This window comes from Panthera leo, chromosome A2 (genome assembly GCF_018350215.1).
Source record: "Panthera leo isolate Ple1 chromosome A2, P.leo_Ple1_pat1.1, whole genome shotgun sequence".
Classification (NCBI taxonomy): Eukaryota; Metazoa; Chordata; class Mammalia; order Carnivora; family Felidae; genus Panthera; species Panthera leo.
The window spans coordinates 86,379,559-86,394,924 of NC_056680.1; the positions used below are offsets into that span (position 1 = coordinate 86,379,559).

At 36.0% G+C, this 15,366-nt stretch overlaps 1 protein-coding gene across 1 annotated transcript in view; it reads right to left on the reverse strand.

The window, feature by feature from the left end:
• The window catches only part of PCLO (piccolo presynaptic cytomatrix protein), a 361,627-nt gene that overhangs the window by 320,177 nt on the left and 26,084 nt on the right, over positions 1–15,366 (reverse strand). Inside the window, exon 3 of the mRNA XM_042916591.1 lies at positions 12,433–13,842. Coding sequence (XP_042772525.1) covers positions 12,433–13,842 — 1,410 coding nt within the window. The remainder of the gene's footprint in view (positions 1–12,432; positions 13,843–15,366) is intronic.

Below are 15,366 nucleotides of genomic sequence, written 5' to 3' on the forward strand. Positions count from 1 at the left end.
TATTACAAGATAAAGGTAGCACTAAAAATCAGAGTAAAGAAACATATTTCAACATAAAAATAACTATATATGGAAAACTCACAGCTAACATCATACTCAGTAGTGAAAAGTTGAGAGCTTTTCCCCTAAGATCAGGAACAAGACAAGGATGTCCACTCTCACCGCTTTTATTCAACATAGTACTGGAAATCCTAGCCACAGCAATAAGACAACAAAAAGAAATAAAAGCCATCCAATTGGTAAAAAAGTAAAACTTCCACTATTTGCAGATGACATGATACTATGTATAGAAAATCCTAAAGACTCTATGAAAAAAATACTAGAACTAATAGATGAACTCAGGTCACAGATACAAAATCAATATAGAGAAATCCATTGCATTTCTATACACTAACAATGAAATAGCAGAAATAAAAAATTGGAAAACAGCCCCATTTACGACTGCACCAAAAATAATAAAATACCTAGGAATAAATGTAACCAAGGAGGGGAAAGATCTATTCTCTGGAAACTGTAAAAACTGATGAAGAATGGAAAATAACACAAACTAAATGGAAAGATATTTCATGCTTATGGATTGGGAGACCAAATATTGCTAAAATGTCTACACTTCCCAAAGAAATTTACAGAATTAATGCAACTTCTATCAAAATACCAAAAGTATTTCTCACAAAACCAGAACAAAAATCCCAATATTTGGGGATGCCTGGGTGGCTCAGTCAGTAAGCGTCTGACTTTAGCTCAGGTCATGATTTCACGGTTCGTGAGTTTGAGCCCCGCATGGGGCTCTGGGCTCCTTGATAGCTCAGAGCCTGGAGCCTACTTTGGATTCTGTGTCTCACTCTCTCTCTGCCCCATCCCCATTCATGCTCTGTCTCTCTCTGTCTTAAAAAATAAATAAAACATTAAAAAAAATTAATAAAAAAATCCTAATATTTGTATGAAACCACAAAAGACCCTGAATAACCAAAACAATCTTGAAAAAGAAAACAATTTGAAGTATCACAATCTGAGATTTCAAGATACACTACAAAGCTATAGTAATCAAACCAGTATGGTACTGGTGCACATGCGTGCATGCACATGCACACACACACATGCACACACACACACACATGATACACAGATCAATGTAACAGAATCAAAAGCCCAGAAATAAACTCATGATTATACAGTCAACTAACCTTCAATAAAGGAGTCAAGAAGGCAAGAACATGCAATAGGAAAAAGAAAGTGTTTGCAACAAATAGTGTTAGGAAAACTGGGCAGTTACATGCAAAAGAAAGAAACTGGACCACATTCTTCTACCATACATAAAAATAAACTCAAAATGGATTAAATACCTAAATGTGAGACCTGAAACCATACAAATCACAGAAGAGAGCACAAGCATCAATTTCTCTGACATCAGCCATATCAACATTTTTCAAAAATTTTGCCTCTCCTGAGACAGGGGGAAAAAAAGCAAAAATAAACTACTGGGACTACATCAAAATAAAAAGCTTATGTGAAGAGAAGGAAACAATCAACAAAACCAAAAGACAATCTACTAAATGGGAGAAGATATTTGCAAATGGCATATCCAATAAAGGGTTAGTATTCACAACATATAAAGTCAGCACCCAGAAAACAACTAATCCAGTTAAAAATTGGCAGAAGATATGAACAGACATTTATCCAGAGAAGATATACAGATGGTCAACAGACACATGAAAAGATGCTCAGCATCACTCAGCATCAGAGAAATGCAAATCAAAACCACAGTGAGATATCAGCTCACACCTATGAGAATGGCTAAAATCAAAAACACAAGAAACAAGAGTTGGTGAGGATGTGGAGAGAAGGAACCCTGGGCCACTGCTGATGAAAATGCAAACTGGTGCAGCCAGTATGGAAAACAGTAAATAAAAGTCCTCAAAAAATTGAAAATAGAATTATCATAAGATCAAGTAATTCCACTACTGTGTATTTACCCTAAGAATACAGAAATACTGATTTGAAAAGATATATGCACCCCTATGGCTACTGCAGGATTATTAGCAACAGTTAAGATATGGAAGCAACACAAGTGTCCATCCATAGAAGAGTGGATAAAGATATGATATATACATAAAATGAAATATTACTCAACCATAAAAATAGTAAGACCTTGCCAGTTTCAACAATATGAAAGCATCTAAGAGGATATACTGCTAAGTGAAATAAGTCAATCAGGGAAAGACAAATACCATATGATTTCACTCATGTGGAATTCAACAAAGAAAACAAAGAAAAAAGAGGAAAAAAACTAAACTCTTAAATATAGAGAAGAAACTTATGGTTAGCGGAGGAGAGGAGGATGAGAGGATGGGTAAAATAATAGATGAAGAGGATTAAGAATAAACTTGCTGTGATGAGCACTGTGTAATGTATAGAATTGTTGAATCACTATACTGTATGCCTGAAACTAATATAACACTGTATATTAATTATATGGGAATTATAATAAAAACAATTTAAAAAGAGAGTGAAAAGAATGAATTACTTAGTAAATAATGTGGCGGCAAGTGGTCATGCATTGTGAATATGTAAAATTAAACCCTTCACCTCACAATACACCAAAAACTAATAATAATAATGACAGATAAATAAGTGACCTAAAGTGAAGAATAAAATTACATGTTTATAAGAAATGTGGAAGGCTATTTTTATAATATAAATGTAAAAAGGACTTCCTTAGCAAAATAATCATAGTAAGAAATCAAAAAATACTTGGGAGCAAATGAAAATAAACCCATTTAAAAGCTTTGGGATGTAGCAAAAGCAGTTTTAAGAGGGCAGTTTATAACAACATAGGCTTATCTCAAGAAACAAAAATCTCAAATAAGCAACCTAAACTTTTGCTTGAAGGAACTTGAAAAAGAAGAATAAACAAAGCCCAAAGTTAGTACAAAGAAGGAAATAATAATTATCAGAGCAGAAATAAATGGAAAAGAAAACAACAGAAAAAGATCAATGAGACTCAAAGCTGGTTTAGACTCATCAAGAAAAAAAGAGAGAGGATTCAAATAAATAAACAAAAAAAGACAGAGAAGCTATAACCAATTACACAGAAATTCAAATAATTTAATACAATAAAAAATTATATGCCAACAAATTGGACAACCTGAAAGAAATAGATAAATTTCTAGAAACAGAATCTTCTGAGACTGATTCACAAAGATATTTAAGATCAATTACTGGTAACAAAATTGAATCCGTAATCAAACAAATCCCAACAAACTAAAGTCCAGGACCAGATGATTTCACAGGTCAATTCTAATGAACCTTTTAAAAAGAATTAATACCTTTCTTTCCAAACTGCTTAAAAAAAAAAAAAAAAAGATCAAGGAATGTTTCCAAATGCATTCTATGAGACAACATTACTTTGATACCAAAACTAGACAAAGACACTACAATAAAAGAAAATTACATACCAATATCCCAGATGAGCATATATACAAAAACATCAACAAGATATTACCAAACCAAATTCAACAACACATTAAATTAAAACGATCATTATAACTATCATAGGGATTCATTCCAAAGATGCTAGGATGGTTCAATATACACAAATTGATCAATGTGATTTACAAAATTAAGATTAAAAACCAAATGATTAGGGCGCCTAGGTGTCTCAGTCGGTTGGTCGTTCAACTCTTAATGTCTGCTCAGGTCATTATCTCGAAGTCATGGGATTGAGCCCTGCATCAGGCTCTGTGTTGAGTGTGTAGTGTGTTCAGGATTCTCTCTCTCCCATCTCTCTCTACGCCTCCCCCACTTGCATGCACACACGCGCCCTCTGTCTCTCTCTCTCAAAATAAATAAATAAGCATTTAAAAAAAAAACCACAATCATTTCAAGATTCAAGAAAAACATTTGACAAAATTAAACCCATTCTCAATAGAATGGATATAGAAGGAATACCTCAACGTAATAAAGGCTATATATACGACAAACCCTCTGCCAAATTCATACTCAGTGGTGAAAACTGAAAGCTTTTCCCCTAAGATCAGGAACAAGACAAGGATGTCCATTCTCATCACTTTTATCCAACATAGTACTGGAAGTCCTGGCCATAAAACCAGACAAAAAATAAATAAATAAAAGCCTTCCAAACTGGTAAGAAAGAAAAAAGAAAACACTGTCCATACTTGCAGATGGCATGATACTATATACAGAAAACCTTAAAGACTCCACCAAAAAACTATTATATCTAATACATGAATTCAGTAAAACTTCAGAATACAAAATCAATATACAGCAGTCCACTGCATTTCTATACACGGATTGCTACCAAATAGCAAAAAAACAGAAATATGTGTAACAATCCCATTTACAACTGCATCAAAGAGAATAAAATACTTAGGAATAAGTTTAACCAAAGAGGTGAAAGACCTGTACTCTTAAAACTTTAACACATTGATGAAATAAAGTGAAGGATACACAAATAGAAAGGTTAACCATGCTCATAGATTAGAGAATTAATATTGGTGTTTTTTGGTTTTTTTTTAATTTTTTTTAACATTTATTTATTTTTGAGACAGAGAGACAGCATGAACAGGGGAGGGTCAGAGAAAGAGGAAGACACAGAATCTGAAACAGGCTCCAGTCTCCGAGCTGTCAGCAGAGAGCCCGACACGGGGCTGGAACCCACGGACTGCGAGATCATGACCTGAGCCGAAGTCAGATGCTTAACCGACTGAGCCACCCAGGCGCCCCAAGAATATTGTTAAAATGTACATGCTACTCAAAGCAATGTACAGATTCAATGCAGTCTCTATCATAATACCAACACTGTTTTTCAAACAAGTAGAACAAAAATATCCCAAAATTTGCATGGAACCACAAAAGACCCCAGATAGCCAAAGCAACCTTGATAAATAAGAACAAAGTTGGAGGTATCACAATTCCAGATTTCAAGATATACTACAAAGCTATCACAATCAAAACAGTATGGTATTGGCACAAAAACAGACACACATAGATCAATGGAACAAAGCCCAAAAATAAACCCACACATCTATGGTCAATTAATCTGTGACAAAGAGGCAAGAATATGCAATCAGGAAAAAACAGTCTCTTCAATAAATGGGACTAGGAAAACTGGACAGCTACATGCAAAAGAATAAAACTGAACCACTTTCTTATATCATACACAAAAATAAACTCAAAATGGATTAAAGACTTAAATCATAAAGCTCCTAAAAGAAAACATAGGCAGTAATCTCTTAGACATCAACCTTAGCAGTATTTTTCTGGATCTGTCTCCTAAGGCATTAAAACAAAAGCAAAAATAAACTATTCCAACTACACCAAAATAAAAGGCTTTTGCACAGCAGAGGGAACTGTCAACAAGACAAAAAGACAACCCGAATAAAAGAAAATACTGGTAAATAATATAGCCAATAAGAGATTAATATCCAAAATATGTAAAGAACAGATACAACAAAACTCCCTAAAAAACAAATAATCCAATTAAAAAATGAGCAGAGAACGTGAATAGACATTTTTCCAAAAGAAGACACAGAGATGGCCAATGGAACATGAAAAGATGCTCAACATCACTAATCATCAGGGAAACGCAAATCAAAACCACAATGATTTCACCTCACATCAGTCAGAATGGCTAGTATAAAAAGGCAAGTGTTGGCAAGGATGTGAAGAAAAGAGAACCATCCTGCACTGTTAGTAGGAATGTAAACTGGTGCAATTACTGTGGAAACAGGATAAAGTTTCCTCAAACATTAAAAACAGAATTACAATAAATGATCCATTAATTCCACTACTGGGTATTTATCTTAAAAGTAAAGAAGCACTAATCTGTAAATACTTATGCATCTTTATATGCAGCATTATTTACAATAGCTAAGACATGGAAGCAACCCAAGCGTACATCAAGAGATGGATGGATAAAGGAGATATAGTACATATACAGAAGGGAATACCACTCAGCTATGAATCTTGCCATTCACGACAACAACGATGGACCTAGAGGGTATTATGCTAAGTGAAATAAGCCAGAAAAAGACAAATACCATATGATTTCATTTTTATGTGAAATCTAAATAACAAATGAGCAAACAAACAACAAAAAAGAAACAGACTTATAGAGAACTGATGGCTGCCAAAGGGGAAGGGTTGGGGGGGGGGGGATGGGTAAAATGCACAAAGGGGATTAAAGGGCACAGAGCTCCAATCGTAAAATAAGTAAGTCACAGGGATGAAAAGTGCAGCATAGGGAATCCATTCAATACTGTAATACACTTATTGTGGCGAGCATTTCATAACATATGTAATTGTTGAATGACTGTTATACATATGAAACTAATGATATATTCTATGTCAATTACACAGCAATCAAAATTTTTAAAAAAGCAAAAAAGAAAAAGACATGTCTGAAAAGATACTAAGTCGTTAGTATGAAGTGCATGGGGGAGAGAAAGCTATTTCTCTTCAGACACTTCAGTACTGTATGGATTGTTATATACGTAACAGATACATATGTATCTGTTATATATATATATATGTATATATATGTGTGCACATATATATATATACATATATATATGCACTTATATATATATGTATATATATATGTGCACATATATATATATATGCACATATATATATATATGCACATATATACTACTTCTATAATTGAAACTATTGGAGTTAAGTTTTAAAAGTAAAATAAACAGCAATTAAGAAAAGAAAAGGGAGAAAATAGCAGACCAGATGATGTAAATTCTAGTTATTTTGTATTGCTGGGTCTCCAGCAACTGACCCAAAAACTGATGAATTTTACTCAAAGCCACAGATTCAAAAGTTCTGAAGGAGGAAACATTGGTACCTGAGGGATCAGTAGAGAAGGTGTCCTGACCTGAAGACTCGCATGGCCACACTGTGCTAGTCAGTAGGACTGATACTTCTTAATGATGGTTAGCAGCACCTGAGAACATTGATCCTTATGTCTCTTGATGAGAGAGCCCCGAGACCTCTTTGCTCAGTAATGAATGCAAAAAGAACTAGCTATCTTGTGTAATATGAGGAAAATTAGCTCTGGAAAAGACGATCAGAGATCAAGAAATCTAATAACATTGGTGTTTTCTGGTAGAGAGAGAAAGATATATATCCTACACAGAGGTATATTGCCACGCATGAGCCTAGGCAACTACAAAGTTGTGTGATGAAAAGGCAGTAAAAGAAGCAATACTTAAGGAAGAAAAGCCTTATACAATAGTAATCACAAAATTATTGAGATGTTTTACATTGTTTCATACTGACTTCTTGAAATCCACTGTTTTTTTGCACTTAAAATAATCTTAGGTTAAGTTAGCCACAGTGCTCATTAGCCACATTTGTCCAGTGACAATCTTATCAGACAATGAATCTCGAGAGAAAGAGCAGAATATATGAGAAGCTGGTCAGAATATAAACTGATACAAATGCCTGAAGAACAAATTTAAGATATAGATAACCGAAGGTCCAGCAATCCCACTCATGGGAATGTAGCACAGGAGTCTACACCAAACTGTTGGGAGAAGCAAGGATTAACAACCACCTTAGATGTTCATAATGTTCACAGAGTAAAGTCTTTGCATTCCCTGGCAGGAATGTAATAGTATTTCTGGCAGCTGCAGCAAGTATGCTTTATGTCCTCACATTCACTATATATGAAGGCAGGTGCATCACTCAGTCTCTTTCACGTGTAAACAAATGGTGACCAGTTGGTGGACTTATCTGGAAAGAAAAATAATGCGATGATGCTGGCCTCTACGCTCTGAACCTCTTCATCTGCCCATCCTTCTAAGTCCAACCATGTAACACATCCACCACTGTTCTGTGAGCTCCAAATGTGACCTTGCTTTGATGCAAATATTAGCAAATTTGCTGATATTAAAGTCCTAGTAATCACCAACTGACACAACTTACAGGTAAGAGAGGACACAACAAGAGGCATTTGTTTTCGAGTTTCCTAGGTCACTCAAACATATTACAGGAGAGAGGGGCACGGGCTCAGCCTCTAGGGCTTGATAGCTGCCCCCCTCTGATAGTCATTTTCCTGATCTCTAAAATCACTGTAAAACCTACCCAACAAGGCTGTTGTTGGGAAAAGGACTGTCTAATACCAGCCTGTAGCAAAAGGGGGAAAAAAAAGAAAAACAAAAACAAAAAAACAGCAACAATGATAGCAGTTTACCTTTTCCCATAATGCCTGGACAATATTTTCTCTAGAAATCATCTATTTGCCTTTAATAGTCAAACAAAATGGTAATAAAAGAAATATAAGTCAAAGGAACAATATGATAGCAATTTTAGACTTCCAGATTAACAAAGATCATTTTAAATGTTTTTCTTCAAGTATGGAGAAGATTCAGTAAGAAAGGAATCACGTGACACCAGTGGTGGCAGTGTTAACTGCCTTACGTCGCCAAAGAGAATCTGACACTGCAAGGTCCTTGTCCCCTCCTTCAGTAACATCAGTACTGGCAAGCTTTCCTTGGGAAACAGTGAAAATACAATATATTTGCATCCAAAAATATTACTCATTTATAAGGAAAAAAATGAAACCTAAATCCCTAATATGAGAAGAATGTGTATCCATGTATCCAAAAAATTAAGTAATATTTAAATTAATATTGAAAGAACATACCCATGTATCCAAAAAAATTAAGTAATACTCATTTTAATAATATTTAAGAAGAGTTTAATCATGTGAATAAATGTTATATAATCACCTGTTAAGATTGGGATAGAGAACTATCATATAGAATAGAATATTAAGCACGTAAAAAGGCATAGAAAAAAGACTAATGGAGAAATTGCTTTTTTATTAAATTTGTTTAAACAAAAATCTATTTTAAATCCCTATTTGGATTTTCTGACTAAATATACACTTAATATAAAGGCAACATATCAAAAGTCTCCTAAGACTTAAGAACCAAAAATTTTGCTTCTACCCACAAACTTGTCAACTTTCTCATGTAAGCTAAAAAGGGCTAGCAGGCGTCCCTCTCTGCCAGCGAAGTCAGAAGTATTCACAGGGAATGCAGATCTCCACTAGGTGATTATTTTAAAAATAATTATTGGTAGAAGAATTTCCTACTTATTGATTTTTTATTATTCTTTCAGTCTTCAGTTTGGTGTGTATGTATGTACTTATGTGCTTTTGGGTGCTGAGAGATATGTGTGAGTGTGTGTGTGTATTTATAATTTTTAAAGAGTTAAGTAATCGTTTTTAAAGTAAAAGCTGGATATGTGTTTGCCAAACTAAGAAACACAGTGCACGCCCATTACGCTTTCCTTGAGTATTTGATAGACAATGCAGAAGCCACCTCGGCTAGAGAACAAAGATCTGAAGGGATCCCAGTTACACCAGTGGGTCTTAATTGGCTCAAAAGGCCCATTTGTTGCCTGGTGACAAATATATGCTAGCTATTCCTACATCATTTAGGCCATGCATAATTATCTTACTAAGGAAGCAAAATTGCGACCCTAGAACTTCCTGAAACATGAGGAGACATGGTTTTAAGTTTCATTCCCGTAGTACAAAACTCCTTTTGAAAGGTATAGTAAAAACATTAAGATAAACACCCACTATGAGTAATTATGAGTCCTTTTTTGCATTTGAACTGAAGTAGAATTGTTAAAATTCACTAGGTAAATGGATTGTCAATTTAGGCTGTTTTTCTCAGGATGCTTCCAAATTCTCTAAGACTAGCTCTTTCAGAAAGCCTTGCTGCTGCTTTTAAAATTAATAACATGTGTCCTGAGCTACCAGAAGTTAAAGCCTAGAAGCCTTTTTCCTTGCTATCAGAGGCTAATGGATTACAGTGTCATTTATACAAACTTGGCATCAAACAGTTAAACCTTGAAGCTTAGGCTGAAGCCTGGCTACACCCCAGGGCCCTCGGGCAGCCCTTGGCACAGCTCAGGTGTTGTGGGGGATGCTGTGCATGAGAAACAGGAAGCAACCTCAGAGACAGGTGTGTTTGAGGACTGTGCGGGGGAGGGGGAAATACTCTCTGTAGCTCCATAACCCATATAACCAGCCCTTCTCACCACCAGAGGAACAGAACAGCAAAAGGGGAAGGCGGGGTGGTACCCACGGGAAAAGAGGTGCTGCCTCACAGTGATTAAGTACAGTGGAAGCAGAGGCTTATAATATGAAGCTAAATGTGCTTTATCAGAAAAATACATGGAAACAGTTGAATCCTTACTTAGAAATACCATTTATTTGCATTGCAGGCATAAAGTCTGAGTATTTTCTGAGCGTGCCCTCTAAAACTAGAATGAAAGAGCAGAAAATATTAGGTAACAAGAAACAAATATCAAGCAGAGGGGAGAAAGCACAGAAATACGGCAACAATCAGGGAGAAGATGCTTTCCTAATCGCTCCTAAAGGAAGGCAATGAGCAGAGATTAGCAGTTAAGAACTCTGGGACAGCACCACGACTTAAGCCTATAAATCGTATCTACAATTTTCTGGAAATATATGTGCACGTATGCACACACATATGCAAGCACAATGTGCCTTCTTTTCAACTAACTCCTTCTGCCAATCCTCTGAAGTCCTTTGGGGTAATAGTAATAGGGATACTTGAACAGTGATTAACTCAACTAACATCATTCACTCCCTTGATACTGGGTCAGCCAATGGACGTTACCTAAAGACCAGAGGGCACTAAGGCTAACTGAAAACTTCATACGGGTTAGCACAGTTAAACTAAGCTAGGAGCCCTAGCCAACCGCTTTTGATAACACCAGATTTTTTTCTCCTCTGAAACATGATCTCCTCTGAAACATGTATATACAGACACATTTGTACAAACAAAGACATACACAGACACATACACACTCAAGTCCTCCCTCCACACTACAGTGTTTTGTTTTCTTTTTTTAGCGTGCCCAAAATACATTTTAAATGCAGACATTATGTTTTGTTTTTAGTGATGCAATTTGTTTTATAAGTATTAAACTGCACTGTGTTGACACCTTAAGACTCCTCATTAAAGGGTACAATTCTGTAAGTCTATGAAATACAAAATTTTCTGCTTCATGAATACACAACCAAAAACAACTCTTCTAAATATATAGAAGAAATTTAAGGTTTGCTTTTTGTTTTGCTTTTGCATTGAATCCAAAACACTGCAAGTAATAATTATAGTTGTTACCATTCAGGAAGTGCTGAGGGAAACCAAATTTTATCTGCCTTTTCAGTGGATCTTAGTTAACTTTATTCATCACAGATAAAGAAGATAAAAATGTGCTTAAATCTTTAGAAACAATACTTTCATATGGTGTTAATAATGTCAAAGCAACCTAAGTCTTTTAAAGGTAAAAGAATAAAAATTGTATATGGTTTATTCTTTTAAAAAACTTAACTTGAAAACACCAGAATCTCTAAAGCTTCTTTTGTGTAGTTGCTAAAATCTGTTCAATTTTTCCATTCCAATGAATCACAAAATCAAAGAGCACAGAAAAAAATAATCCTTAAGTATTTTTGATGTGTGTAAGACAATGAACAATTACTTCAAATTCAATGTCTAAATATTTATTAACCATCTGACACAGCAGCAAGCGTTTAATCCCTGTTACCCAAGATCCAAATATTCATTCCAATAGCCCTAACACATTACTAACGCTTATAGATTCATTCTTCTCTAACTGTTAGGGAGAAATTTGCCATCTGCTGTTAGGTCATTTACATTTGGAGAAAATGTCTCATCATCCCATAAAAAAAATAAAAGTAAATAAAAACACAATTTCTTGACATCAGTTACTGAACCCCAGGTATCTTTTTTTTTTTTTTTTTGGCACATTTCTTAAACAGTACTCTATTATATTTAAGCCAGATAACAGTCCCAAAGAGAATTATAAAAAGTCTAGACATAGTATGTTTGAATCAGTATTTTCTAATAAGCAATATTAACTTATACTAAGTTCTTAAGAATTTTGTAAAATAACAGACCTCATGTTGTTTTGGGATCTGCAAGCAACCAAAACTTTCTTTAAGGTAGGAGAGACAGAAGGGATTGGAGATAATGGGAATGGTAAATTAGAACCTTATTTGGCGTTAATGAGTGAAAACCAGATACGATTCCAAAGCTACAGGTCTTTAATTCATGAAGGAATGCGTTAATTGTTATTTTAAATTGTCAACTTATTTCATCTTCTTACTTCTGGTGCATAATCCAGAAAAATACAAATTACATGAAACTTTAGTAATAAACTAAGCATGTGATAAGTAATTGAAACTTCTATGACATCACTATTGATATACCTTCTTTACTAGAAATGTTTTTGTCTATTTTTTGGAGGTTTTTTTGGTCTAGAAATTTGGTTAACAAAATATTTCACAATAAACATGATAGAGTCACATCCGTAAATAATATATAAATTGCTTACCTCAGTCAAGTGTGGCATAGGGTTAAATCCACAGAGATTACACACTTGATTCTTGCATTCGGTGCAAGTATTGAAGTTAGGAGGATCCTTAGAACCTATGTTGAGTTCAGTCTTGCAGAGAGGACATGCTGATTCTGGTTTGGGAGTTTTCTCCAATTTGGGGGGAAGGACAGCCTTTTGAGGCTCAGCTGTTAGAGGTTTGCTATCCTTAACAGGCAGAGGCTTCTTTTCTGTTTCTGTTCTTTTTACTGTTGGAACTGGTTCAGATTTGGGTTCTAATTTTTCAACTACTGGAGCTTTTGCTTCCTTTTTCACAGGTACAACCTTTGCAGGTGCCGGTGGTACCTGACCTGTGGATTTGGGTGGCCCCTGAGAAGGAGGTGGCTGTGAAGGAGGAGGGCCCTGTTTTGTTGGGGCTCCAAGAGCACTCTGAGATTGAGACCCAGGCTGGCCTGCTGTGGAGATTAAATTTGATGCCTGGCTGAAGATTGATGCTCCAAACCCAAAGAGTTTTCCAGTCACAGTTTCTTGAGGAGTCGTGGGCTGCGATTTAGGGGCATCGGTAATACTTCCCAGATTCAGACTGAAACGTCGCGACTGCTCCTGAGGCTTTGGGGGCTGCTGAGCTGTGGGGGCAGTTTGGCCAGTGGGAGGTCTTGGGCCTGCGGGTGGAGGTGATCCTTTTGGCATCGGCTTGGCATCTGGCTTAGGACTCATTTTGGTTTGTGCTTTCTTGGGCTCTTCTCTCTTCTGAACTGGATCAGCTTGTTTTTGACCTTTGCCCTCTGGGCTGGGCCCAGGATGTGAAATAATTTTCGAATCTGATGCAGGTCGGGGTATGACTTTAGAATCAAACGGGGTGACTTTTTCTCCCGTTGGTGGAAAACTCTGGGAGGGTTTGGCAGCGTCTGTTTTTAGAGGAGGGGTTATTATCTCTTGATCTTCCAGCTGTACTTTGGGGCTTGGAATATCAGGTTGTGCTGCTACTGACGATGAAGACGAGACATCTGTGGCTGGCTTTCCCGTCTTGGGCTGCTTTGGTTTATCATCAGCCACGGGGACCTCGGCCTGCTCAGAGGGAACCGAGGGCTCTTTGGGAGGGGCTGGCTTGGGCGAAGGCTCCGCCGCCGCTGGAGGTTGCCTGGCGGCAAGTGGGGGAGAGCCGTGAATGGTCGGTTGTTTCACTAGAGGTGGGGGCCTCTTAGACTCAGGTGCCTTCGAGATCTCCTGCTTGGGTACAGTATCCTTCTTTGGAGAAGTGTGCTGTGGCTGTGGGGATGGTTTGCCCACGGCAGATGCAGGACCAACAGGGGCAATCTTCGGTTTAGGCTGAGGAGATGAGGGAACTGGAGCCAGGTCACCTCCGAGAGCTCTTTTCATCTGACAGTTTAAACAGAGCCACTCTTTTATCTAGAAATAATATAAAATAATGGTCAGTGAGAGAGTAACAATGTGAAAACACAAAAACATTTTTAAAAATGCATGGTACCATTTGACGCTATGTCGCTCATCATTTGAAACAAAATATAGATCAAATTAGTTCACTTAGTTTATATTAAAATATTAACATGTTGGGGCACCTGGGTGGCTCAGTAGGTTAAGCATCCGACTTGGGCTCAGGTCATGATCTCAAGGCTAGTGAGTTCAAGACCCGCATGGGGCTCTGTGCTGACAGCTCAGAGCCTGGAGCCTGCTTCGGATTCTGTGTCTCCTTCTCTCTCTGCTCTTCCCTGCTCATGCTCTCTCTCTCTCTCTCAAAGGTAAATAAACATTAAAAAAAAATTAATAAAATTAAAAATAAAACGTTAATTATACTGAAATATAATTAATGAACCTCAGAGACTTAAACACTGTATATTTTAAGGAAAATAAAAAGTAAACATAAAAAGATTTTTTATTCTAATATTAATTTTGTTGTTCTTTGCCTTTGATTCACTGAAAGCATGTTTACCACTAGAAACAGAAAACACTGTATCATAAAAAGAAGAGTTATAACATAATAGATTCCATAAATCAGTTACATTAGATATTTTCTCTATTGATGGCTCATGAACAGTTTTCAGTTATACAACCCAGAGTACGCTTGTCAAATTATTAACACATTGCTAATTTCTTAAATTAGCAGAGCATTACATTCCCCTCCAAGGCAACATAATCAAATGTGTGAAAACAAAAATTATTAACCACACTGGGTTAGAAAGAAAACATTCTCTGTTAAGAAAATAAGGAAAAAATAATGGCATCCCTTCAAATTATCATAAATAATACCATGATTTTACAGAGGAAATATTTTTTCTTTAAAGTTTTATGAATATACTAGAAAGAGCAATATAACTAAGCAATATATTGATTTAACTGGTGAGATACGTATACATGTGAAATATACATAACACACACACACACAGCTTTAGGAGTAAGTTGATCTGCTCATTTCATGTCACATCAATTATGAAAAGGAGACAGTGAATTCCATACTTATTTCAGAATATAATTTAAAACTACCTATGTCTAACATTTACTTTTTTTTTTTTTTTTTTTTTTTTTTTTTTTTTTTTTTTAAGAACAAGAGAGAGTGCACTAGTGGGGGAGAGGGGCAGAGGGAGAGAGAGAATCTTAAGCTAAGGGCTCCGTGCTCAGCACGAAGCCCAACATGGGGCTGGATCAAGAGTCAGCCACCCAACTGACTGAGCCACCCAGGTGCCCCTTCACCTCTTTTTTAAATTTCAAAATAATTTATGCTTATAATACAAAATTTTAAATATTTCCAAAATCATTTAGAATGTCAAATTCTATGTGATGTAATCTTTTCCACCCAAAGTAACCAGTGTTACCAGTTTGGCACTGAGGTTCTTTGTACAGAATTCTACATGGTTGAAAACTAAATATATGGAGCATTGATACCAGAAAAGTTTTCTATAGTACAAAAGTGTCAAG